Source organism: Brienomyrus brachyistius, chromosome 6, assembly GCF_023856365.1.
Source record: "Brienomyrus brachyistius isolate T26 chromosome 6, BBRACH_0.4, whole genome shotgun sequence".
In the NCBI taxonomy this organism is placed as follows: Eukaryota; Metazoa; Chordata; class Actinopteri; order Osteoglossiformes; family Mormyridae; genus Brienomyrus; species Brienomyrus brachyistius.
The window spans coordinates 14,893,191-14,919,908 of NC_064538.1; the positions used below are offsets into that span (position 1 = coordinate 14,893,191).

Below are 26,718 nucleotides of genomic sequence, written 5' to 3' on the forward strand. Positions count from 1 at the left end.
GTATAAAAATTAGTAAGGCATTACAGCATCTTCTATTGACAGTCACAAGGTATTATAGTGTTGATTATAATACTTCATAAGCTACAATGAAGCTCACATCTATAATGTATTATGGATACCTTCATAATATATTATAATGGTCGGCATAAGAATTATGGATGCTTTGTATTGCATGATGAAGGTATCTATGGTGCATTATGAATGACAGCTTCATAAAGCATTCATAATGCATAATAAATATGCCTATAATGTGTTATGCCTTTTTATTAATATTTTCAGCCATGTTTATAATTCTTTATGATTGCATTATAATGTGCTATGAATGTCCTTGTAGATTCTTACAGACATGGCATTCATAGAAAGTGTTACCAAAAGTTTTTTTTCCATTGGAAATAATCCATTGATAGTAGCTGCACATTCAGTGTATGTCTGATTGCTATGGATTACAAACATGTCTTAAATGAGATAGAAAGTTGTCTTCTGGGGGTTTCCCATGCCTCTCCTCTTGGGGCCTCCTGGTTGGATATAGAAAGCAAAGGGCTGCTTCCGGGGACCAGTGATTAATCTCCCGCAATGTTTGCTCACCAGCAACAGCTGCTCCAGAGCCTCCAGTCTCAATTCCAGGGACACTTGCTTCTCCCCCATAAACCATCCCGGAAAAAAGCCGTCTGTCTGCTCAGCTGTCTTTATTTCCCTTACGTGGCTGGAAGTGCGGAGACAGGCCTGGAACAAAGTGCTCCAGCTACATCGCTGGCGGGCAAAGTGCTGAAGTAATGTTTTCTCACTGGCACTCCGGAGGAGTGGAGCGTGCTCTTCCCGGACCGTGCTCAGAGCCAGTCGGCATACCATCCATCCGCCCCCCACCCCCCTCCCCCCGCCTCCGCACTAGTTGAAGAAAAGCCAGTGCATCAGCTACAAGGCAGGCAATCTTTCATATTGAACAAATCTGTAATGCATTGTGTCATGAATGAACTCTCAACGGTATTTAGCACTGTCTTTGTAAGCAGCCAAAGTTTAGGGGTGTGAGTGATTAGAGAAAACATCAAACGTGTATTCCTTATATCTAACCTGGAGGACATAGCATGGGTAGGACTGTGTGGAGGCCATAGGAAAAGAAAATCAGAAGATGGAGTCTATGAGGAGAGCTGTATGTCTTTGGTCATTGTAAAGTTATTGGATAAGAGTGCGGCTGGAGAGTCAGGTTCCTGTCCACTAACACGTACCACCACTCACTCATACAATAAGTGTAAGTCCTCCAGTTATGCAGGGTGCTTCAAAAGTGTAGCGGTGATGACGACATGCTTTCAAGTCCATCCTTATAATCCGCATAGGACACATGTTTAAAAGGACAATTGGATGAGTTCATGCAAAACCGCTAAGAGCCATGTTTCCCCGAGCTTCCCTAACCAGCGGAAATAAAGGGCAGCTAACAAGGTGTGAGCTGACGGAGTAATTAAGTTCACACTCCGGGAAGTATTCCTGGTGCTCCTTCGACAGAAACAGATTTCGCTGAAAACCTGTAAAACGTTGTAAATCTCAAAATGAACAACTTGCCCCCAGTAATTGGATTCTTGCTGTGACAATATGCTACATTGTAGACATTCAAAGAGGAGGGGATTGTATTGAATCTTTTTTTTTCTATTCCTTGTCTGAAACTGGGACTGTATATAGGTATAAGATACAATGTTTGTTTACACACTCATTCATTTTCTTAGCTAAGTAGAAAAGACCAACAGTGCCTTGTAACTGTAAAACCATTATTAAGAATTTATTTATTCAGTAGTTTTCTTTCTGTTATGATGTCTACCAATGCAATCATTGTCCCTTTGGGTTACTGATAGAGTGGTCTGTTGGACTGATCAGTTGCCTAGCAACTCTAGGGACCCAACAAGAGACCTGCATGTGTCAGGTCAGCTTTGTAAGAGTGCTGTCATTTCTTGTGGAACCTTCCAGAGAAGCCAGCCAAGTCACATGTTGACTGCAATCACTTCAGCTTTATCAACCATGCTCTACTGAGAAGGAAAGACAAGTCTGTTGTCTGAAATCAGTGGAGCTACAGCCTCTGCATTTGCATTGGCTCACGACTGGTGTTTCTCACAGACTGGTACAAATACAAACGTGCTTTTATACATGCACAAGAATGCAAGAATTTTGTAGCAATGGCTACAAGTGGGAACTACTAGATTAAAATTTAAATTTTATGGCATATTTATAATTCTTTTAAAATCCCAAATATAATTGCAATAACAATATTGTCAAGACGGTTTAACTGAAGTGTAGAATATTTTACATTTCTTCTTCACCTCTGAGAATATGTCTTCTCGGAGAAATTTCTCTCAGAAATTAAAAATCTTTAAAAGACAAATTAGATATTGTTATGGAATTTAAAAAGCACCGAGACAACAAAAGAACACATTTCCATTTGTATTTTTGAATTCTATGTAATGGAAAAATCGGTCATGTGGAGAACTACTTTGAAGTGGTGTTCAGTGCCCAAATGCATCAGTGATTGATACCAGAGCGGTAACAGAATTATATTTAAGCTATCTGTTAAGCTTATGGCAGTCTATTATAGATATTTCATTTGAGATTTGTGGCTGCGAATATGCGTTTGACCAGATGCCCTTATTTACATGCTAAGGCCAGTGGCTGCACATGTTGTTGCACTGCACTGTGGGACTGAACTGAAGTAGTCTGGATTTGCCCAATTCTCACTGTAACTTCAGGGCAGGAATTCAGGGATACCCTCAGGCATCCTTTTGATTTTAAAATGTATTGTAATTGAGTCCGTTTAAGCATGTGGGCTTACACAACACAGTTTACATGACCTTTACTCGAACAGAAGCGACTGAGTAATTGACTCTTTGGTAACTGCTGATGTATATTTAGCTGTCTTATCCACAGGCTGTAATACAAAATAGCTGCTGGGCACAGAGGAATGTATACACCGGGAGAGAAGTCTCACTGGTTGTTTTATCTATTGATTTATACTTAGGGGCTCAGAGGTCTTAGATCCAGAGCTCAGAATCTACTCTCTCTCAGATCTTAGTGCTATACATGTGAATCAGTTCCTCTGGAATGGCATAGTACCGGGACATCTAACTGCAGTCAAATTTTATAGTCAGAAATATAACTAGTTTATTGTCCATGAGACCTTAAGCAATCCCATTTAATTCTGCTAGGGCTAGCTTTCATAAAAGTGCCTTCATATATATTGCAGTGTCTGAACGCATGGTTCTGTTCTGACATTGCAAGTGTACCACTGTTATATTATGTCTCATGACCTTGTCCAGGCAAAGTGGATAGAAGATGGGTGGATAGATAAGTGTTATATTTTTACGAAGCTGTTCTTTTGTTTGCAGCAAATACCCAGGAAAAAAAGAGCGGTAGCTGTTATAATAATGGTTAAGCAACTGTAGTTTTAACTAAAATAATAGAGGTTTAGGTTCTAAGAAAGACAGTGTTGTTCTCTTTAGAGACATCGTTTTCCTGAACTGCTTCAGTCATTACCTATTCGTATAATTAACAGAGTTAATGTGTGTAATATTACGAGTTGACCTAGATACTATGAAGGGTAAAAAATTGTGCTCTGACTAAGAGTGTGTCATTGCAGTGTAGCCTCGCGGAAACTGCTCCTGGTGAGATTAAGTCCCGTAGATTGTGTCTCGTACACAATGGCGTTGTCTGAATTATAAGGAGGAAATAAATAAAGACATCGCTCTTGCCACTGCTAATGTGTTCCCTCTGATTGCTTAGCCAACCCACCCCAGCACCCCAGGAAAATTAATGGTACAGCTGCCATACCTAATTGTGTGCGACTGCTCTGACATTAATTATTAACGTCTCTCAGATGTAACGGCCGTGAGCGTTATTAAGAAAAGGGTGTGAGAAAGGCGTCGTGTCCGTCTGTGACGGGCTGTGGGGGCCCCGAGTGGGACGCAGCCTTTGTTACTCAGCCGTTGCAAAGACCCTATTACCGCCTATGTCCGATTCAGCATGGAGGCCCTCAGAGGTATTGATTTGAGAGAAAAGTCAATCTTGCTTGTGTGTAAATATTTTGGCTGGTGAATCTGCTGACCTGTCCATGTGGAATAGCTGCCCCAGAGTTACTGTAACTGCCAGAAAGCCACTTGCTTGTTTCCTTTCTCATATGCCCTGTCCTTTGGGTAATCATTTCCTTCGACCCTCTCTTCACTGTACTTTCTCTCCTCCAGTCCTTTCTGTACTTTCTGCCTTCTTCCAGTCCATCTTGTTCTCTCCTTTGTCCTCGTCTCCTAAGATTCTCCTTCTGCCACCTCCATCATTAGGATGGAATTAACAGGGATCGGAAGAAGTAATTCCTTGGCGAGTTTGAGTCAGATCTCGAGTCAAAGTCTAAGTTCAGTCTAAGTCCATAATTTTTGCTGTCTGGCTACTTCAATATTAGTTTAAATGTTCTTAAGTCAAATTTGTGACTCTAGTCCAAGTCGGGTTGTGAGTCATGTAACTTGAATTCCTACCTATGTCAGTTTTTCTACCTTCAGTGATTAAAACTTGCTCCAACAAAACCCATCAAAGTACGTCATCGAATACGTTCTTCATAGGTTTGAAAAAAGAGTGTCCACTCACAGTTGTCCTCACACATTTTGTTCTCACATGTTTCTACATCTGTGTTTGTGCAGGGAGTGATGCATCGTTCCCAAAAACTCAGGAGACCTTTCATTCAGCCAATTAAAAATGCAGATGGGGGGGGGGGAGACTATAACCTCAAGTCTCAAGTCTTCTCAAATCACAGGACCCAAGTCTGGTCCACGTCTCAGGTCGTTGCCCTCATGTCCAAGTCAAATCTTTGACTAAGTTTTGCCAAGTCAAGTCATAAGTCATCAAATTTGTGACTTGAGTCCGAGTCTAATCGGTAGTCAGTGACTCGAGTCCCCACCTCTGGGAATTACTCCAGGGTGATATCAGTTAAATAACTTGTAGACAGATATCATTGCTGTTGTGAAGCCGATAGTCCCATTGATTCAAGGCCCGAGAACACAGCAGAGTTCCAGATGTACAGAGGCTCAGTTCCGAAAACAAATGGCAAGGAATTAGGTCTGAGTTCACCTTGAACACTATCTGATTTACGGTAGTACCCCAGTGATGCCTGTATATCAAGAACTGCTCCATGAATATGAATGAGATGGGTCATAAGTGACAGACTCAGAGTGAAAATAGCTCACGCGCTTGCATGGCAAAAATTATGTAATTAGATCAATTAACGTAATCACTCTCAATACTGTTACTGATGTTCTGTCATATTTCAGCATTCAGTTCATTCAAGTCACATGCCTAGCTCTTGTGTCTAGTGTGCATTTTCGGGCTGGATATGCAAATTTTCAATTCTTAATTATTTTAGCCTAAAGTAGGAACCCCCTTACCCTAGTTTATAGCTCTATATGGCTGTAAATACGGTGATAGTGAAAGGGTTCTATGCCACGTGACAGTAATCTCTACCAGGTCATCTGTGTTCAGGTTTCATAGAATACGCTGAATTGCTTTGGAACATGTCTCTTCTCTGAAGCACTTCTCTTCTCGCCTAGCCTTGATATCTGTCAACTAGGATATCACACCCCAATCATGCACAATTTTCACACTCCCCTTTGAAAAAGATGCAGTCTGGTCAGTCTTCATGCTTTTTTCCACCTTTAACGTGAATCTTACCCAATCATCAAAGTCGCCCTTAAAGTGAATTATGATGCTCACCTTTGGAAAACCATGATGCCGCCCAATCAACAGGTCCTGTACTAAATAACCTCACATCCCACTCAATTATCTTAGTCCCATGAAACTCACCCCCCAGCCTTGCGAATCCATCATTCTCCATCTGTAAATAGGCCCCTAACCTGCCTAATCCATCAACCACACAACCTTCCTGTAAATAACTCCCTCTTCACCCTTCCTAATTTTTCTCATCATTTACCCACATCACTGTCGTCAATCAATACCAGCTAACGGCAAAAACGCTTAATTTTGCCCAGAATCACTAAGCTATGAAAGATGGTTGAGTTTATTTTTTGCACCGGAGCTTTTCAATTTATTATGTCTTTGTTTTTTCCGGCTGGATGGATACTTGATCTGTGAGCCCAGCTCCTGCTGACTGCATGTTAATCAACCCCCAGAAGTCATGCTCACTACAGTGTGTTCCTACCGTTCAGTTTTATTTTGCTGGAAAAGGAACTGATGGGTATTTACTTTTCTCTGCATCAGGCATGTGCAGAGTAGGGGGTTGGGGGCGCCTGGACCACCTGCCCGTTTTGCCCAAACTATTTAATGAGATCTTGTGCATGAGCTTTATAGGTACTGAGTGCCCCTTTTTTAGCCTTTGAGCACCGGCCCCTCTAAAAGTCTCTGCTGTGCAACCTCTGAAAGAACGGTGAGGTGTGATCTAAATAACAGCGTGCATAATTGCATGGGGGCAGTGGACAACGGGTTGCCATGGAGGTGGGTCTGCATTAAGGACCCAGATCGGCACTCGGGTACCAGTTGGATCCATCTGGCTCACATGGTTCTCGTATAGGGATATGCAAGGTAATGACGAGGAAAGAATGGCACCTCTTGGCAGGAACACAGCAGTAATTACAGCATGGAATCCATGCAGAAACAGCACATCTGGATGGCTGAGGTTGATACGAATATAAAATAACCACAGAGAAATTTGCATTTTTAGCATGTTTACAAGGCCAGTCAGTAACATGATATTGTTGTATCCATCTTGCTGTGCTCTTCTGCCAATATGGACACTGGTGTGGCGTGAATTTTCAAGATCTTTTGGGCTGGGATGGAGAGGCTGAAGGTGAGACTTGAGTGCCAGGCGACGTGATCGAATGGTGTGACAGCCAGCACAGCAGTGGGACAGGGCGAGGCGCTGATGTTTGGGAGAGTGCCCCGAGCAAATGGTCTGAACAAAGGAGTGTGAGGGGACTGGCCCGAACAACCAAAGGGGCCTGCAAAAAAAAAAAAAAACGATTCAATGGAAGGTCCATCCATCCATCCATCCATCTATTTTCTGAAACTGCTTATCCATTTCAGGGAAGTGTGGGGTCCAAAGCCTATCCCAGCGGCTACGGGCACAAGGTGGGGAACAACACAGGCAGGGTGCCGAATGAATGGCGAGTGGACATTCTGAGCAAACATTGATGACAATAAAATACATACATTCAAGAAGCCAAAATCTGGTATGAATTTCAGTGGTTGATGATTCTTGTTTGGTTTATTGAATGCAAGAGTTTATTTGTGGTTTCTTCGTTATATTTAACCATGCCGAGGTCATGAGTTTTTGCATTATGACTGTGTGGTAAAAGCCGTATATACATTTGGAATTTTCCTGCTATTCTGGATGTTATTGCGCAATCGGACATAAATTATACATCTTCATCTCTCTCTTTGTCTGCTGTGCTAATGAAATCGGTATACACATTAGGTTTTAGTGCTTATAAGCCTTCAGAGAATCTTCTCTGAGTTACTGCTCACAAAAATACCACAAATTAATATTAATTTGTTACTTTCATCTGTCAGGGGAATTGCTTAAACACAGAGCTAAATTAAATAATTTAAGGAAGTCCTCCTGGAATTCAGTATTGGTGCATTATAACACTTTATTATCAGAGCTATCGGGCTTCAGTGAACCGCAGGTTTTTAAATTCCTCATCTAGCTCCTCTTAGGTCCTCCGGCAGTCTAAATGGATTTGTGTTGTTGTAATGTGGATTTGGTACTGTGTTCTCTTATATGTAATGTATCTCTGATGGTTTGAACCGTTGCTTTTGTGAGTGGTCTGCGTGTCACTAATGTTTTACCGTCTCCAGGTAACTAAGACTCAAACAAAGGTGTTATTAATATTTTTGTCATTTTGATATGACTATTAATAGACAGTTTAAAATATTTACCCAAAATATCTGTCACTATCCATGTGGGTGGATGGAATTCAAAAGGGATCACCAGACACAAACTGTAAGAGACTCTTAGGGTTACAAGGGGCGGCCTGGACTGAAGTGGATCTCATTTATGCTCATGTTCAGTGGTGTCTTACTCCTGTGTTCATATCGCTCCAGTCTTCTTCTTCAGTAACGTTCAGTAACATTTGAATTTGATATTTTTATAGTTAAATGCTCAAGTTTAATTTGTTTCCTTGGTTCTTTGTAAAAGTAAAAAAGAGACACTGTAAGTCTGCGCTGAACTTTTGCCTACTGAGGACTAAGTGTTCATTGAATATTTGAACTAATGAACACAGACTGTGTTACTCATTTAAGGGGTGAAGGGAGAGACATTTGCTTATCATTTCAGTGTTAAAGGTACATATTGACTTAACGAAAATCCACTTTAACATGATAGAAAAATTAAAGCAAGTCCTGAACTAACATTTTTGATTAAATGTAATTTGCATTGTGCACTTTATTCAATCAACTGCTCAATCAGAGCAAAAGGGTTTATTAATTACCAACCTGACTGGAACAGAAATCAGCATACCCAGAGGCCAATGTGCTCTTGAGCTTTGAAAACCCAGCAATAAACGGTTCAATTATTTTTGAACGCCATTGTCTTTGGTGGCTTTGCCCTACCCGTGAAGTCACCTCTGACCCACCACCAGTTGTCCTATTATTAATGAAGCCTTTTTTTTGCTATGAATAAAGTGATTATTTGACATATGCCTGCACTGCTTACTTCCTTAAAGGATGCTGGTATTCATTTTAGTATTAATAACCATTTTATTAAAGCAGAGCCTACTGGCATTTGTGAAATTGCTACAAATACTAGTTTTCCGAGGCATAGATATTTGGCTCTAACTAGATAGTGAGCTAGAGGGGTAACAGAAAAGGCTCCGAGGTTGAACAGGGTATTGTTTTCTGTTCTCCCAAGAGCTAAGCTCTGTGTATAAAACAGGGAAAACAATATGAAGGCATTTGTTGTCTATGTTACTGTAATGATTTCTTTAGGATAGAAGCTCTGATGCTCAGCTAGGATGTAATTATGTCATCGGTCGCTTGGGGTGTCAGGTTTTATTCTGGCCTGGTCAATTGAGTTCCTGTGCATGATCTCCTCTCTCTGGGCCTGCAAACGGTGCAACATATGGCGATTCTCCCAGTAACCCAGCAAAAACGTGAGGCAGTGCACCAGCGAGTAGATCTTTAACTTTTCAAAAAACCTGTCTGTTTTGACGTATAATGTTAGTCCTGTGATTTATATCATCAAATGGTCCTGTGGGTGGGGCTGCATTTTATGTGGTCCAGCTCATGGGTGGGGCCTATTTGTAACACTTCATCTTATTGGTTTGCTGCTAACCTTTATGGTCCCTGGCCTCTCTGCATCCCCCCCCCCCCCCCCCCCCCCATCCCCACCCCACCCCATTTTCTCTCAATCTCTCATTTTCTTTTCCGGTGTCTCTCTTTTTAAATTAAGATTTTCGTAATTAAATTGATAAAAGTCATGCTAACACGCTTCATGGTTCCAGACCTGATTCCAAATGCCACACAAGCACGGAGAGCAGAGGAAATTCTACCTTTGATGTAGCGCTGTCTATTATTAAAAATAATTGGATTTTTTCTCCCCCACTCTTTCTTTTACCCTGGACAGGCTCAGTTAATCCTCCTCTCCAGGCTTCCACAGTTCCAGGGCTTCAGGTCTCTGAATCAAGGCAGTGGCCGGCAATGCCATGTTTTTTTTTATGGGATCACATGGTACATTGCTCACGTGGAAGGGGTCAGAGTTCATAGCTCAGGTTGTAGTTCCTGTCAGGAGTCAGGATGGGGGAACAGCCTTCAGTCTTCTGTAGTTCATTCAAGTTTCAAATCCAGTCCTAATTCAAAAGGCAGCCTGATCGACATGGGAGGTAAAGCACTGTCCCAAAGGCATTTGGAAAAATCCAAGATTCACTAAAAACCTTTATGAAAAAGGCAGTGGATGGTTGAATGTCCGAGGAGGGGTCACCAATCGCCTCTGTCTTATCAGTAAACATAATAATAATTGATTTGTTATTGATCCCCATGGGGAGGTTCTCTTTTTACGCCTCCCCCAAACTTGCTCTCTGTAGGTAGGAATAAGCTGGCAAAAATCAGCACCCAGGTGCTGGGGGATAAGGACCTTGCTCAAGGACCTGCACATGTGCTGAGGTTGATCTCAACTTGCTGAGCTTCTGATCACAAGCACTTCAGCTTAGCCCACTGAGCCATACGCTGCCCCCCCCCCCCCCAATCTGTTTTCTTGAGCACAGACCCTGATGACTGACCCCACATCCATTTGTAGCCCTTTACATGACCTAGTGCCCATCTGGATAAGTTTTGCCTTCTGCTGTTCATTACCCAGAATGTCAAATCGACATTATTGCCCGTAGCTTTTTTTACAGTAGTCAGACATATAATAAGAGATGCATTTGCATCTGATTGCAGTAATTTTTATTGTGATTTGAAAGATGGACAGACAGGCTGGCTCTGCTCTGCGTGGATCGAGGCGGAAGCGGGTGCTGGTTCTGCCATGGAGATGTTGCAGTACTGGCAGCCTGCTTGCCCGCCCAGCTTCCTTGCAATGCATTAGAGAGCTTTGCTTCTAGATTTACAGTCTGATGCTATTTTGGGAAAAGATTTGCAACCATAACATGATTGCATAAAACAGCCAGCGTCTCTGCCTGACAAAAGGACTGACAGCATAATTAATCTGTTTAACTCTTGACTGATGAATCACATCGTCACTCCAGCATTGCACCATCCAAACTGCTCTTGTCTGTGGAGCTGTGGAGCATGATGAAGTGTGCCTGTGCGTGTGACCTGACTGTCTCGCCTCTCTTCCAGGTACATCCAAGGCGCATCGTCGCCTAAAGACATGGTCATCATCGTCGACGTGTAAGTGTACCAACAGGTTCTAGGTACAGGACCTGCCAAATATGATTACACCAGGAATTCCACTACACACACACACTTGTATATACACACACACACACGTTTGTATTCATGTGTTTGTGGGGGAAAACCATAAACCCTGCAATGACAATACAGACGCTCCTCTACTTACGAACGTTCAACTTATGAACTTTCAGACATACGAACGAAGAGAACTGTTAAGTCTAAATTGTGTTCATTGGGCTTACGTTTCCTGTCTTCAACATAATATTTTTTTCCTGCGCTCAAGTTTTGCCTAGTACGACTTCTGGCCGCTGCTCCCGCCGCGCAGCAGCGTAGCGTGCGAACTCCCAGCATCCTAGTTCTTAGTACTTGCGTATACCCTTAAAATGATGTTGAATAAGGACTTACGAACATTTCAAGTTGCAAACGGCTGTTTGGAATGTAGAGGAGCGTCTGTATTAACGCTTAACCAGCCATAAACTATGATTGTTATTGATTGCAGGTTTTTATCACATTGTGGGGACACACACATATATACAACACATGTGCAAACTGTCATCATTTTTATGGGTTTAATAAAAATAAATCTTTTTCTCAACCTTCTATGCCATTGGACAAGGTCAATCATCTTCCCACTGTTTTAGTGACACCGTTTGGTAAAATTTGAATTAGACATAATTAGACATTAATTAAAATTTTATCAGTATTTTTCAAATAGTTTAGCCCTGCTTTTGGGGTCATTTTGGGAATGCACATCCTTCTTCATTGAAGTTGTGATTAATTAGTATTACAACAATGACATGTAAGAGACAAAAGCTTTAGTTGGTGTGTGATGGACAATCACTGAGCTGTGGGCCTGTAGCACGTTACCAAGAGATAGGAAGCCGCATGGCCCCACCTGCAGGTGTCACGATGTTTGAAACAGAAGATGTCAGCCATGGAATGGTCTTCATACCCACAGGAGTGGCAGCGTCAGCGGACTCACTCTCAAACTGATGAAGACGTCAGTGATGGAGATGCTGGACACTTTATCGGACGATGACTACGTGAACGTGGCCAGGGTGAGTGGCCACGCCGATGGCGTCACAGTCCGCCGGTGGATGGCCGTTACTGCCATGGGGCTGGTGTGGCCCAGCTCTTTGGGAGCACATCTGGCTGTCTGCTTGATCCATATGGCACCATGCAGGCGGGAGCAAGTGAAACAGTAGTGATAGTAGTAGGAGATGAAAGTGTGGTGGGAGAGGGCCGGCGACAGCCGGCGAATTACAGGCACGTTGATTCTGCCCTGTAATTAGCACATTGGACGGGGACTCAGCGTCTCCTTCTCATTGGCCGAGGCATTCCTGGTCCCACTTTCAGGGGTAATAATGGCGCTTTAAACAAAACAACTGGGAATAGTCTGTCCTTTTTAATTTTATTCCGCACTAATGGAAGATGAGCTGCTGCTGCCGCTGCTAAGACAATCGATTTGTGTCCCTCTCATTTTCTCTCTTTTTTTCTCTTTCCCTCCATTATCCTTTCACTCTTTTTTCTTTGTGTCGTCTGTCATCCCAAAACTGAAATCAGTTTCAGTTTTAAAAAGGGCTGGAGGCAGTTATGGGGGGAGGGGGATGGTGTGGGTATTGGGAATAAAATATTTTGCGGTATGATTATTATTTTTTTTATGTATTTGGTTTAGTAGCCATAAGATAAATTTGTAATTTTATATTCAACATAAGGACAGTTACTGTCACTTTCTGCCTGTCTGTCAGCATTTCTGTTCCTGTTCTGCCTGTCTGTCAGCATTTCTGTTCCTGTTCTGCCTGTCTGTCAGCATTCCTGTTCCTGTTCTGCCTGTCTGTCAGCATTTCTGTTCCTGTTCTGCCTGTCTATCAGCATTTCTGTTCCTGTTCTGCCTGTCTGTCAGCATTCCTGTTCCTGGTCTGCCTGTCTGTCAGCATTCCTGTTCCTGGTCTGCCTGTCTGTCAGCATTTCTGTTCCTGTTCTGCCTGTCTGTCAGCATTTCTGTTCCTGTTCTGCCTGTCTGTCAGCATTCCTGTTCCTGTTCTGCCTGTCTGTCAGCATTCCTGTTCCTGTTCTGCCTGTCTGTCAGCATTCCTGTTCCTGTTCCCTTTGCCTGTCATTAATTATGTGCCTGGGGCACAGATCACCATCACACCGATTTCTCTATTTGGGGGAGCTGCACATAGATGCCCCCCTATCTGTGTATGCGCTCACCTCATCGCCCACCCACTGATTTGAGAGTATAAAGGGCAAAGCCTGTTTGCAGCGACAGCACTGAGCACCCTGGACAGACATCAGTATATCTTAGACTGCCTGGTATAAGTGGCTGTCACAGACATATTCTCATTTACTATCGGATTTCCACAACAGTGTTTTGCTGTAATTCCCGAAGGATGCGAGCGATGCTGTTACGCTGCTGAGGCTGAGGAAGGCTCGTGTTGAAGGGAGTGGATCGCGAGAAGCTGCAGTCATGTTTGGTCACAGGCGCCCCCCCCCCTTTCCCTCCGTCTGCTGTCTCATCACTCCCCTCTCCCTGCCCCGTCCAGCTGCCATCTCCCGTTGCTCACCTCTCGCTGAACCTCACGTTTGACGTTAAGGCATTGATGCGTGGGGGGGGACGTGTGCATGGGGTAAATGCATACAGTATGCACGTTGTGAGCGCGGAGAGGCTACGAGAACTGGCAGGTGAGACCCAACCATATGCTGGTAATCTGCTCTAATCCCTCCCATTTAGCAAGCGTATTCCCCTAAATCTTGGCTATAAATGAAGAGGACAAATACAGTAATCTTGGGAATACTGGGAGACCTATATCCAGGGGGAAAAAAACATGAAATATATGTACATGGACATGTGGACGGCCGTTGATGCCAGTGTGTTTCTGTGCGTGTTTTGTGGCCACCACCAGAGCCCCGCCCTCTGTGACCAAACCCCCCCCCCCCCACCCCCCACCGTAGCCCGGTGAGGACGATTAAGCACACATGACAGCCAGGTCCTTGGGGACACCTCGCGTTCTTACCCCAGCTGCTTTTTAAATATTTTATACGCTTGTTGTATGGAGTGGTTCTTAGCTGTGAGCTTGGATTGCCGAAAGAGAGGGTGACAGCGAGAAAATGAGATATGACAGTGGTCTGTAGCACTGGTTACCACATACCTGTGTACGCGGGGGGAATAGAGTACAGCAGTCAGGATGTAAGAACAAACGTCTGTGGCATGCTAACCAAATGACAGGACCGCGTGTTGGAAGCAGACCACACTTGTTTGGTTAAGCAGACATGCTGAAAATGGAAAAATAAATATATTGAAATCTTGGGGAAATTTTTGGAATGGGCTGTTTGGGAGAAATGAAGTGTATTGAGTTGGGGGGGTATAAGGTCAGACAATTCAGAATAATAAAGGACACGCAACAATCACACACTCCAAATGGCCACAGTCACACAAATGCACTGGAAATACAGGAATACAGACACACACCCGCACTCCTAATGGCTACAGTCACACAAATGCACTGGAAATACAGGAATACAGACACACACCCGCACTCCTAATGGCCACAGTCACACAAATGCACTGGAAGTACAGGAATGCCCACACACACACACACACACGCACACCTAATGGCCACAGTCACAGGAGTGCCATGGATATACAAGAATTCAGACACACACACTCCTAATGGCCACAGTCACTGTCATGGGCTGGATATGCAGGAACACGGACACACACTCACACTCCTAATGACTGAGGTCAGTGGAGTGCACTGGATACACAGGAATACAGACACACAGACTCCTAATGGTCACTTTCACTGGAATGCACTGGACATGCAGGAATACAGACACGCAGGAGATGTGGGTGAATCCACTGCTTGGACATGCCTGACCTTGAAGTTTATAGCATGACAGCTGTGTTCCTCTGTCTTGCGGATGCTTAGTTACAGACACAGTCGATTATCCAGTGGGAAATGCTTTCTTTGCGAGCCTGCTTGAGCTAAAACAAACCCGTGAGTTGGAGTGGCGTGTCAGTTAGGTTTCATTGTGGCCCAACCACATGACTTATTGACCTATATCTTATTCCCCAGAGACATTGATGATAACAGAAAGAGCTATGTAGGCTTTGTATAGCAACGCCTCTTGTGTTCATTTCAACAGCTCTGGAGGACTGAATTTCAGAGTGCTATTGCACTTATTGGAAGACAGAATATTTTAAGGAACATGCTCTTCTTTCCTCTTGCCTTTGTAGTCTAAGTAGGAATAAATAACTATGTTCATTGCCTTGTTGTTTTCATTAGCATTATTGTAGCTGATGAAAACTGTGTATTCTTTTCTAATTCAGTCTCAGAATAAAAACCTTCATTAGGTCTTTTATTGTTTCAGAAAAATGATATTTCCCTGCATATGCATCCCACAGCCCCTAATGATCACGATTGCCCCGCACACACAGGGGAGGCGGGGGCTGCTGCCTTATTCACCGTCGAAGCTGAGTGCATTAGATAAGAGAAGTTATGAACATTGTCCTTAGAAAGTCAGCTTGGGGGGGGGGGCTTATCAGGTTGGGTATCTGACAGCTTCCCCTGAGGCTCTCAGTGAGGTCCTGTATGGATTCACACCACATTCAGAATGACCCCATTGAGACAGCCAGCATCCAAGGTCAGTGGTCAGCGAGATGGTGCCGTCCTCTATCTCTCCCTGTTAATCCATTCAGCCTGTTTTGCATTTCAGCGGTTTGACCCCCACAGCCCCTCGGAGGAGAAGCAGCCTGACTAGCCATGCTAAAAGACGACAGACATTTGCCTACATAGGCGTGGACAGTACACACTGCAGAAATACTCTACCAAGACTGCGTGTTACATGTCAGTAGTAAACAGACCATCGAACAGCTGTGACTTCCACTGATCGTGTCAGTTTTGTCTGTGCTGATTGATAGCCTGAGAGGTAATGGGAGTCTTTTGGGAGTCCTTGGTGTGAATTAGCCGTGGATTGTATCCACAACTTTTTGTCAAGATATGCGATTAGGCTACATTAATATCAGTGGAGTGCATGACAAGAGTGCATTCTTGGTGCTTAAGAAAGAGAGGGGTGTGACCTGAGCTGCGTACAAAGGCTGCAGTACTGAGGGATCGGGGGAGGGCGAAGAAAAGTCAAGGGCAAGGAGGAATAGAAGCGGCAAAGAGCAGCCTTGAAAACCCGAGCCGTCCTTCTGTGTGACTCGGACAAGATAGAAATGCACCGGACGGCCTTTCCCTGGGCACAGTCCAGGCTCAGATGGGGGAAAAGCGAGGTGAGAAGCCTGGGAGATGCTCAGGGGGCAGCGACAGGAGAGGCACGGAGCGTGACAGTTGGGGAAAGTGGATTGGATGGCTGGGATTAGGCAGGCGGCGCTGTGCCTAAGTCATATTTACTGGCTTCGTTTGGCTGGCTGAGCTGCTGGCACCCACTGTCCACTCCGCGGGGGGAGAAAGAATAAATTGTAATGGCTGGCCGGCCATTTGCCGATGTGGAGGTTCTGCATTCGTACACTACAGGGCTCTGCCCCTGCCATTCTCACTCGCCCTTTCCGGTTGCAGGGCATTGCTCATCTGGACATTGCGAAGAATATGGAAAGGCTATCTGCCTGATGGCCACTGCAAAATTTTCTAAGCTTATGGAGTTCGCTTTTTTCTTGAGGAAGCCCCCATTACCTGCACTCAAAACTCCTCTCTCAGCTGATGCTGTAACTGCTGTCAACATCCATAAATTGAGGCAGAGGATTAATTTCCCGTCCATCACATGAAGGCAGGGCCGTTTAGCTGGCCACCCAGTGGGATTGCTGTGCAGATGATGGGGGCCAGCTGCTTGCACGTCACCCAGTCTGTGAGCCCTTACCCCTCAGAGACAGTGGCACATCTGGACCAGAAACCACACGCAACCTCTCTACTCCATCCACCTAAACACTACATCTTAAATTGACAGAAAACCGACTTTGGGTGCCATTCCTCTTACAGTGTATACAGCTGGCAGGTTCAGTCTCTCTGCATCTGGGCCTGCCTTCTGGGGGTACAGGAAATGTTGCAGTGTGAGTCGAACTTCGTAATAGAAAATTTTGGCAAACCAACGTCTCTGCAGATGCAAAAAAGACCAAAGAAATGTGACAAAGAATTGTATGTTATGGACAAATGTCAACTTTTCACATGGTAAATTTCTAAATGATTGGTCTATTATTCTGTCTACGAAATGTCAAATAATAGTAAATGACCTTCAAGCAGGAGAAACAGTCAAAAAGCTAACATTGCCAAAGATACCACTTGGAATTCAAAAGCAGCAAAATCTTGTGACACTGTTCATGTTACACTTGCGTTTAAATCTGTTCACATGTATCTTGAAACAATTCCAAGGCACCTGTCTTTTGCATGGAGCCTGTAATTACCAAGGATCCTACCGGCATGCCAATGAGGTACGGACAGCTGCCTCCATGATGCTTGGGGGTGACAGAGGAATTGTCCCTCTGGCTGAACTCTCCCCATCCACCTGCATCTCCTACATTTGGGGTCAAGGCTCGAGGCCCTGCTGTCTGTGGTGCTCCATCACAGTTACGCCTTCCTTCACAGAGACAGATGTCTCCATGTGGTCCTCTCTGCCCATTGGTTAATGAGGAGCGCAGGAGCCGCACACTTCCGTACCTTTAACCGCTCGCTCAAAACAATTCATTTGACCTCTGTGGAGGGTTTACCGTTGAGTGGCAGACTTGGGGCACGCTGAGGTCAGTCGTGCCCTAGATTCAGTTACAGTAAGTGGAAGGTCTTTGTGTGGTGGCATACCTAAATATTTTATGTTTGTTTAAATTAGCATTTTATTTGCAAGCTTCATCAAAGTACCAGCTATGATATCAATCAGAGAGCTGGGGTGACACACAAAGCTTTTACATTTTTATTGTAATCTGTTGGCAGATGCTTTTATGTAGAGGGACATACATAGGCGATAAAACACAAGTTTAAACCAATTAGTGCAACGACAGTCAGTGAAAAATCAACAGTGGAGCATAATTAAGGTAAAAATATAAATATAATGTGTCATTAGTGGCATCAGTGTTCAGAATTTGGTCGTGTGACGTCTAATTTGGGTTAATGGAGTAAAGGTGCAATCTATTTTAAAGCAGATAAAACTGGCTCTTTGTAACATACATTGGAGGTTATGGTTTTGTGACTCTTGCTGCATTGTCTGCTCTTTCCCCCCCCGACCGGGTGTCTTAGTTCAATGAGAAGGCTGAGGCGGTGGTGCCCTGCTTCAGGAACTTGGTCCAGGCCAACATTCGCAACAAAAAGATCTTCAAGGAGGCCGTCCAGCATATGTCAGCTAAAGGCACCACCGACTACAAATCTGGCTTCCACTTCGCCTTCCAGCAGCTGCTCAATGTAGGTCACCTTGACTTTTTTTGGTATAATTGTTGTATAAATTGCATATTATTTTCAGCTGATTACTTGTATGAAGAGGTTGTTTTTGGGTATATAAATTAGTCTGGCTGCTCAGAACAGATCTTGGTTTTGGCCTCTTCTCCAGGTACCGTGGGTCGTCTGGATCTTTGTGTTTTTTTTCTTTAATGAAAAATATTATGCACCACGATAGGCTTATTGGATTAACGCTTTGAGATTATGTGGTGCAATCTCCATAATTTTTTTCATGTTTTCATTTGCGCGAATGGAAAGTAACCTTAGATGGACATGTATGTGATTGCATGGTCAAATATTCAATTAACGGGCATATTGCTCACAGTACAGCAGTTTAAGGAAAGCATCCTGCAACAGCACATACTCCGCATGTGGAAGTCAGCACAGCAACCGCCTTTCGACACCCCCAGCGTGTCTCAGTTCAGTCACGTGCGCAAATTATCCCGAGACAATATCGCTGCTTTAAAAAACCACACGCACACACTTTCTGAGAAAGCGATTAATGTTTGAATTGGAAACACCCACAAGCCTCTGCTATCCTGTGATTTTTTTTTATTTTCTCCTCTTGGGATTTTTTATTTCCATTTATATTGAAAGGAGTTAATTGCGGCTGGGCTGAATGTGCACTGCCTCCGCACAAAAGGCCCGGCTGGCCCACTTTTAACCCCCCGCCATGCCTTACAAAATGCTCTCCAGCTGTCGTTTTGTTTTGCTCTTTTTAGTCTTCCTTTGTAAAACATTGTTATTTAAGTTCCCCATGAAACACCTGTAACTCCCCGCGCCTCCCAAGTGTGAATCTGTTTCATCGCAGTCATAATATTTTTAGTTTAAATTAAAATAAAGTGTGATTTGTGGTTAGGCTTTGTTATGGCTATATTTTGTTATGGCTAAGAGGCTCCTTTGAAGGTGCCGACTCTGGCCCTTTTTCCCCGTAGAGGATCTTGAGTTAAAAAAAGCCGTAAACAGTCTATTTTCACCGTTGCCTCTGGAGGTCTTCACAAAGCCCCTATTAACTTATCTCGCAACCTTTACGAGGTGTTTCAATCACTTTGATGTCTAAAAACTGAAAGTGGTCCGTGCTTGAGCAGGGTGGAGAGAAACCACAGTCTTCATCAGTACCTGTATGGGCCATGCAGCGGTCCACTTCATAGACAAATATATCGTTTTCTTCTGCAAGTTTCTGCTTGGAGGTCATGCTTATGATTCAGGGGTTTAACTTATCAATTCTGCCCCTACGCCTTTCTAGTGTCTGCTCATTTTCAGCATTTAAGGCTTGTTGCAATGGAACGGGGCACAGGTATACTTAACTCAAATTTAACTGACAAACTTTTTTCTCTAAGTGATACGTAGAAGTCTATCGAGATGAAAAATGTATCTGACTGCCACAGAATGACAGACACCTATTATAGTTACAGCTAAAAACAAATGTATCCTACACAGTTACTAGTGATACTATACAGTAAATAAGATAGAAGTGAGGCTAATTTAATTGAATCTGCTTAGCTTTCAAAATGTGTTTCTTTTAAAGATTTTTTTTAGTTTTGGTTTTATGCAACTTTATTAGTCGGTGTCATGTAGCAGTAAACGTATCGTGTTTTTCTCTTCTGCATATGAGTAACAGTTGTACTGGGTTAGATAGCTACTGAGAAGCAGTGATGTCTCCCTAGGGTAATATAAGCCAGTGGGTAACCTATCAATCCGGCAAACAGCGTAAGGCTGCCGGAGGAAAAAAAGGCATTTTAATCTGTATCCAGAGCAGTTGGATTACATAATTGGTGGCAGAACCATAATAAAAAATCTGTAATGATATTATTTATCTTTGTTAGAATCGTGTCAGGGTGACACGACACAAGCCTGCATATCAATGCTCTTGTCAAACTAACTCAGTCCAAATGAAAGTGAAGCGACTGCAGGAGACCAGAAAGCAATAATTAAGGGAGCGATCCATGGGACATAGTCAGCGGTCTGTAACGGTCAGTCCCCATCATTTGGTGATCTGGGATTTTCACACACTCCGTATAACTGCACACCCACGTTTCTAAGCTGCAGACTAACACAAATGCATTAATCATGGCTGCTAATTTCAACGTTAAATCTTGTCACTGTGAAATGGGGCAGGGAAAGTTAAATCACTTTTAATGAACACCTCTGCTTTTTACACAGGTTACATTTGGTGCCTTGTTCGGTACTGTAGGGTAATCTTTGCTCATCAGGGACTTTGATAATGTGTTCGTATGAGAGTCATGGTCAGGTGATTTTTTATTGCATTCCAGATGGACAAACTTCCTTTTGACCATTCGCTTCCTGTTCACTCTCTACAATCAATCAGGCCCGAGACCCTGTAATTAGGGTATAGTAAATAAACCATGCAACATGCCTTTTGAGCCAAACACAGAGAGACTATACTATTCGACTCAATTAATTGGGCTACATGTCTACATCTATTGTGATTGGTGGACTGATGTCATCATGTAGTTTTAATTACATTTGGCCTCCAATGTGAAGTTTCGATTAAATTATCTATTTTTATGGAAATGGGGCCCTAGTAATATAATATAATTAAGCAAATTTATCTCTTGGGCCTGACATAGTAACTGAAAACAGTATCTACAGTCTACTTCCTCCTTCACCCAATCTGCTGCTGTTGGATGTTCTTTCTCTTCCATTTCATCGTCTTGCTTTGTCCTTGACACAGGACAGCAACCTCCCTCGAGCCAACTGCAACAAGATGATCATGATGTTCACGGACGGTGGAGAGGACAGAGCACAGGACATCTTCGAAAAGTACAACTGGCCAAACAAGACAGTGGGTTTGCTTTACTCATCGGTGGACGACTTGTCACTGTGTTTTTTCCCCAAAATGTGAAAACAATTAATTGCTGGTCAGAGCTTCTGTTCTGCCCAGCATAAGTGGTCTTCGTAATCGTTTCCTCCCAGTCGATACTGTATGTGTCTTTCTTTACTTTGATGTCTGTTTTTGAGTGCTTTTCTGTTTTCCTGTTGCTGACCCATTCCTGATTCATACGCCTTTCTTAGTTTTCCCCTGATCTTGAAATCTGAATATCTGTTGTCTGGCTTAACAGCTCTATTCTACTGACAAAGTCCCTGCCAATCACCAGCCTCCAGAACACAGCTGGATTTCCCTTTCGTCTTCACTGACTGCTGTTCCTGCCTTTCCCATTCTCATTGCTACTTATCCTCTTGCACACAGTTGTCCAGTGTTGTGAGCTGTGATTCCCCCCCTCCCCCCAGTTGTTTATAAAAATTCATTGTTTTCTTTCCATCATTGTTTTGACCCATTTCTCTAAGGAATGATAATGAATGAAACAGGAATTGAACTGATGAATAGGACGTTGCAGAGGGCAGAACCCTTACCAGCGCTGCGTTGTCACCACCCATGATGTCTGTCATAAGTGGACATGTGCTCCTGCGGGAGCAATTAAGGGGCCCTTGTACTGTTTTTCACAAAGAGGAATATTATTCAATTGACAACTATTCAGTGCATAGAGCATTATGTAGCAGTATTTCTCTCAAAATTCATGTCATGCAAATGTAAATATTGATACTCAAAAACAGAAATTCGCTAAACTTAGAAAGGCCTTGCATATTTTTGTTCAAATTATTATTTTTTTTTCGTGTTTGTCACAACAGTAATTTAGTAATCACGCCACACAACTCGTGATGTCAGGAATTTATAGACAGCCGTGGTGTCATTTTTCAGAAATACCAGGAGCTTAAACTTTCAACAATATAAAAAGCATTGCTAACCATCTTTTCGAAATAAATACTGCATGCTTTTCTGTCGAAATAGTCACTTGTATTATCATTGCAAAAGTAATCTTTTTAGGTCTTGAAACCTGTCAGTGTTGATGCTTGGTCACAATTTGGCTCAAGAACATCTCCTCCCTCTATTTTTCTCTGCATAGCTTATAAAGTTGCATGGACGTTGTCCATAAAACAGCTTTTTTATATAGATTTTAATGTGCTGCTACTGAGTGAAGTGTGTGAATTGGTTTCTGTGGGGCGACCACCTGTAGGTGGAGGCAGTTTTCAGAATGAAATGATCAGGAATGTGTGGTTGGGGCAGAAAGATGAGGAATACTGGACTTTGCCACTCTCTCTCTCCCTCTTTCCTAAGGTACGGGTGTTTACATTCTCCGTGGGCCAGCATAACTATGATGTCACCCCCCTGCAGTGGATTGCTTGCGCCAACAAAGGTGGGTGGCTGTCGGCGTGTCCTACACTGTGTGCTTTTGTGCCAGATGTGTCTTATTCAGCTAATATTATCTCCTGTAGGTTTCAGTAGGTACTCTGTAAAATTTGAACACAACATGTTCTCCGTGTCAGCCCACTGTTACCCCCCCAACAGACACCTCAGGCATAGTCTGAAAATTCTTAGCCGTTTTTGTGAGACTTGGTGCCCTCAGGGTGTTGAACAGATCCAGGTGAGAGGGGATCGCAGGAAGGAAGAGGGACGTAATCAAGGTAGTGAAACATGGATAGTAGATGTCTGTTTAGGGAGGAGTGCCATCGTCTAGCTGGCAGAACAGGGAAAGAAAAGAGAACGTCTTCTTATTACCTCAATAATTGTGAATGACGGGCTTGTTACCTGACTTTGCCTATCCACAAGATGTCCCATTTCCCTACCTCCATCTCGTAGATTTTATAACTTTATCGTAAATTCCTTGCTATCTACATGCTTCTGTAGTAACAGATTCTATATTGACTCTCCATTTGCCATGACTTAACAGTTCTGAAAGCTCCGCCTCTCTGTTTATTGTCTTTTGCTCCTGTGTGCTGCCATGGAGCGGCTTCCACCTGGTGCTGCTTCAGCGTTAAACCCAAGGGCTCTGCCTGCCCTCCCATCACCCTTCATTGTTGGGTTACTGTCCCTGGCTCAGACGCCGTTTCCTTCTGCGTGATTTTGTTTTTTATTTATAAATATATATTTTTGTAACTGTTTTCTTTCAGAATCTCCCCCAAGCACAATTCTTCATTACTGAACAACAGCAACACTTACAAAACTACTAATTAATTAATTGAAAATGAAGCCAAGTGCTTCCACAGAAATTGTAATTAATTACAGCAGCAAACAGTGTTTTTCTTGTGATAACTGAGGCATCTTTCATACTTACCAACGCTGGCCCCAACCCTGGATTATATGTCTGCACTGTTTACTGCTGTGGTAATTACCTTGGGACTAAATGGCATTTGCATGCCCACAAAAAACGTACGAAATTTGAACATTTTTCCTCAATGGATTTACTGCTGTGCTTTTTAAAAATTTCGTACTCTTTATTCTAAACACATGCCAGTAACACGCAGAAGGACATAAAGGACCATCCTCCACCCTTCTCTGATATCAGCTATTTTCTTATTTTACTCCTTGTAGTTATAACTTGGGTCTGGCCTCTTACAGTCCGGTATGTAAGTGTGGAGTGAGTCTTGTTGACATTACACGGGTTGGAGAACAACGGTGGTGTAAAACCGAAGAGATGCATATATACTGTCCACCCTATGCAAATTTAGTTTTTCATTTTTTTTTGCAGTGTGGTAATTTCCACTAGCACATCGGTGAGAATCACTGTCTTATGTTAGCATTTGCTTGCCTAAATTTGTATTACGCATCCATTCCATTCAGCTGTTCTATAATACTTCGTTAAGTACCAGGTTGGAAATTTTCATGTTCTGAGTTATAAAAATGCATTAATACATTGCGACGTATGAAACTACTAATAATTAAGAATATATAGAATATGCCGCTTATTGATGCAGGTCACTGATATCTCCGTGTATTTCGTCCGGTCAGATGACGGTGACGCAACCAGCTCAGTTTGGTCACGCTTTCAGCCCTGCGATATCACCGCAGGTATGGCTGGGGTGTATCTCGCATACTTTACAATGGGAAACCATCATTTTGTGGTATGGGTCGGGCACGGCTCGGTTCCTGGTGGCAGTGGAAGAGCTCAACTTGCCTGCTGGCTGAATCTCACACTGCATCGCCCTCACCCCAGCTGTGACCCTAGTCCCAGCCACTGCCCAAGTGCCTACCCCGGCCTGACGTGCCCAGCCAGACCTGAAAGATTACCCGATGGATTGTCCTGTCAGAGTCCCAGGAAGGGGCCCCGCTGCACCCCTAGGACAGAAAAGAACTCTCTGGCTTTTTGTCTCGCCTTCAGAAGCAGGCCGACCATGCAAGTCAGATTTATGGCCCCTGCCTGAATGATAGAGAGCTCAGCACTGGGCATGCTCTCGAGTTCTCCCCTTCGGCCAAGACTGTCTTAGTAACAAGGCCCCCACCCCCCACTTAACCCCCGGTCCACACTCAGATACAGCTCCAAAGACACAAAGAGGGGCTTCTGTTTCAGCATAAAACCCAGCTAAAATAAAACGTAAAGCATAAAGATACTTTATGACATCATGAAATGAAGTATGAGCATTTCTATTAAGCAAACAAACTATTATAATTTCCAGGCAATTGGTTACACCGTATCTTACTTTCAGGGTAAATAGGTTTCAGAAAAAAAACAGATACCGAAATGAATGTGCAGCAAAGTATATTATTCATGTTTAACCAAGTGAGTGATCATTTCCCAAAGCACGCAAAATATGGCTGAGAAAATCGCTTCTAGGTCATGGGGCAAAATACTGAATTGCTTTTTACAAATATTGTGTGAAAATGGGCTCAGAGACATTATTGGCGTTGCGGGGCGGCCGTCAGTGTCATAAGCTACCATAAATGACGGTGTGCGACACGGTGGTGAGATGCAGCTGCTCCTTCCGTGTGTTGATATGAACCCATAAATCGTCATCGATGCGTCCTCAGTGACAGATACTGCCCCATAGCATGGCTGGACTTGCCTTCCTCTAGATCTCGTTACTGCTACACTGTGGGCAAAAATACAGTCATGATCACCGGTCATCGGCGTGGTGACAAGATCAATCTGGATGAATCTGACTTTATCTGGTTTGTATCTGGCTGCAGGTCCATTTTTATCTGTCCCTTTGGTTCCCTTCGCCCGTGATGGAAGGCAGCACCTTGACATTCGTGAACTCAGGCTTTGCTGCGGTTTCAGGTGAAAACATGAAAACATGAAAGGAAGAAGCTGAGAGCTCCTTCAGAAAGTGCTTGGACGTCGCAGGCCGTAGGCATTCATGGACGTGTTAAAGCAATCAGAAAGAGGTGAACCGGGGCTCGCTTTGCGCCGTGCAGGGTGTTGGCAGGTCAGGTCACGGTTAAGAAGAGGTTTTTTTTTTTTAAGGTAGCTTTTAGCTGAACAGCCAGTCATTTACTTTCTTCAAACTCTCGGTCCATCGCACCAAAAAATACCTCACTCAACCTTGCATTGGCAACAGAAAAAAAGTTTATTGTTGCATTATTATTGTTTTCTGATTGATTTATTTGCCGAGTCGGATGCCTGGGTTCGGCGTCTCCGTTTTGTTTAGCTTTGTGTTACTTGTATGAGCATCTGTCTGTGGGAATGTAGCAAGTACAGCCCTGTGAAAGTATCATTTGATCATTTGAATGCTAGCTTGCCCCCTCTTTACATTCTCAGGATGGTTTCTGCAGGTGGACACTCGTCGTGTAAACAGCCCTCTCTCTGGAGCTGTAGATGTTGACCGAAGTGAGTCCGCTTCTCACAGAGCCAGTCCAATTGTTTTAAGTAAACTGAACAATTGGCGGACGTGCACACACACGCTTGCCAAGCGGCATCGCGTACATATAAATAAACAAATGAGGGTGAGGGACACAGAGGTCAGGCATGAATCATGAGCCTCAAACGCTGCTGTCCTCACTGTGCCCTTCTGCGTGTGTGTGTGGGGGGGGGGGGGGGGGGGGGGGCGGAGGGGCGGAGTGTCTAAAGCCTCCCTACCCTAACACACCGATCTAAAACACTGTTCCCTTCGCTTATCTACCTCTGCCAGGTATTTTTTCTTCCGTATCACCATTCTGTTTGTCTTAAAACAGCACTGACCTTCTGAAACAAAGCACAACGGCAACTGAACAATGGACCGGTGTCTGCCATTTCACCTTCTGATTGTTGGGGGGGCGGGGCAAACACAAATACAAGTCCACTGGGTTCCTCTGCTAGATGACGAGGCCACGCCCTCCTACACCCGATTCCTGGTGGAGGAGGCAGGTGGCCTCTGCGGGCCGCTGAGAGCTTCCCTGTCCAACTCCCAGGGCCCAGTGGTGTGGGTGAGGTGCAGAGCCTTTCAGGAAGCAGATTGGTTCTCTTTCCTTAACTAAGGGGACGTCTTTCTACAGGCAGGCCGGCCTCCTTATCCTTGTGTCTGCAATACTGTGCATATGCTTCTTGCTGCAAAACCAAGACCTTGTATAATGACTGTATTGGTTGTGTGAATTTTATTTATATGGTTCCATCAATTTTATAGCAGTTAATAGTTTTATTTGTTCTCTTACTAGATTAGTAAAGGT

At 43.7% G+C, this 26,718-nt stretch overlaps 1 protein-coding gene across 2 annotated transcripts in view; it reads left to right on the forward strand.

Moving 5' to 3' along the window:
• cacna2d2a (calcium channel, voltage-dependent, alpha 2/delta subunit 2a) overlaps positions 1-26,718 on the forward strand; it is a 240,381-nt gene that overhangs the window by 184,928 nt on the left and 28,735 nt on the right. For both annotated transcript variants that reach the window (XM_049017367.1, XM_049017368.1), the window contains exons 9-13: positions 10,804-10,854; positions 11,816-11,915; positions 18,084-18,245; positions 20,974-21,084; positions 22,417-22,495. In XM_049017367.1, coding sequence (XP_048873324.1) covers positions 10,804-10,854; positions 11,816-11,915; positions 18,084-18,245; positions 20,974-21,084; positions 22,417-22,495 — 503 coding nt within the window. The remainder of the gene's footprint in view (positions 1-10,803; positions 10,855-11,815; positions 11,916-18,083; positions 18,246-20,973; positions 21,085-22,416; positions 22,496-26,718) is intronic.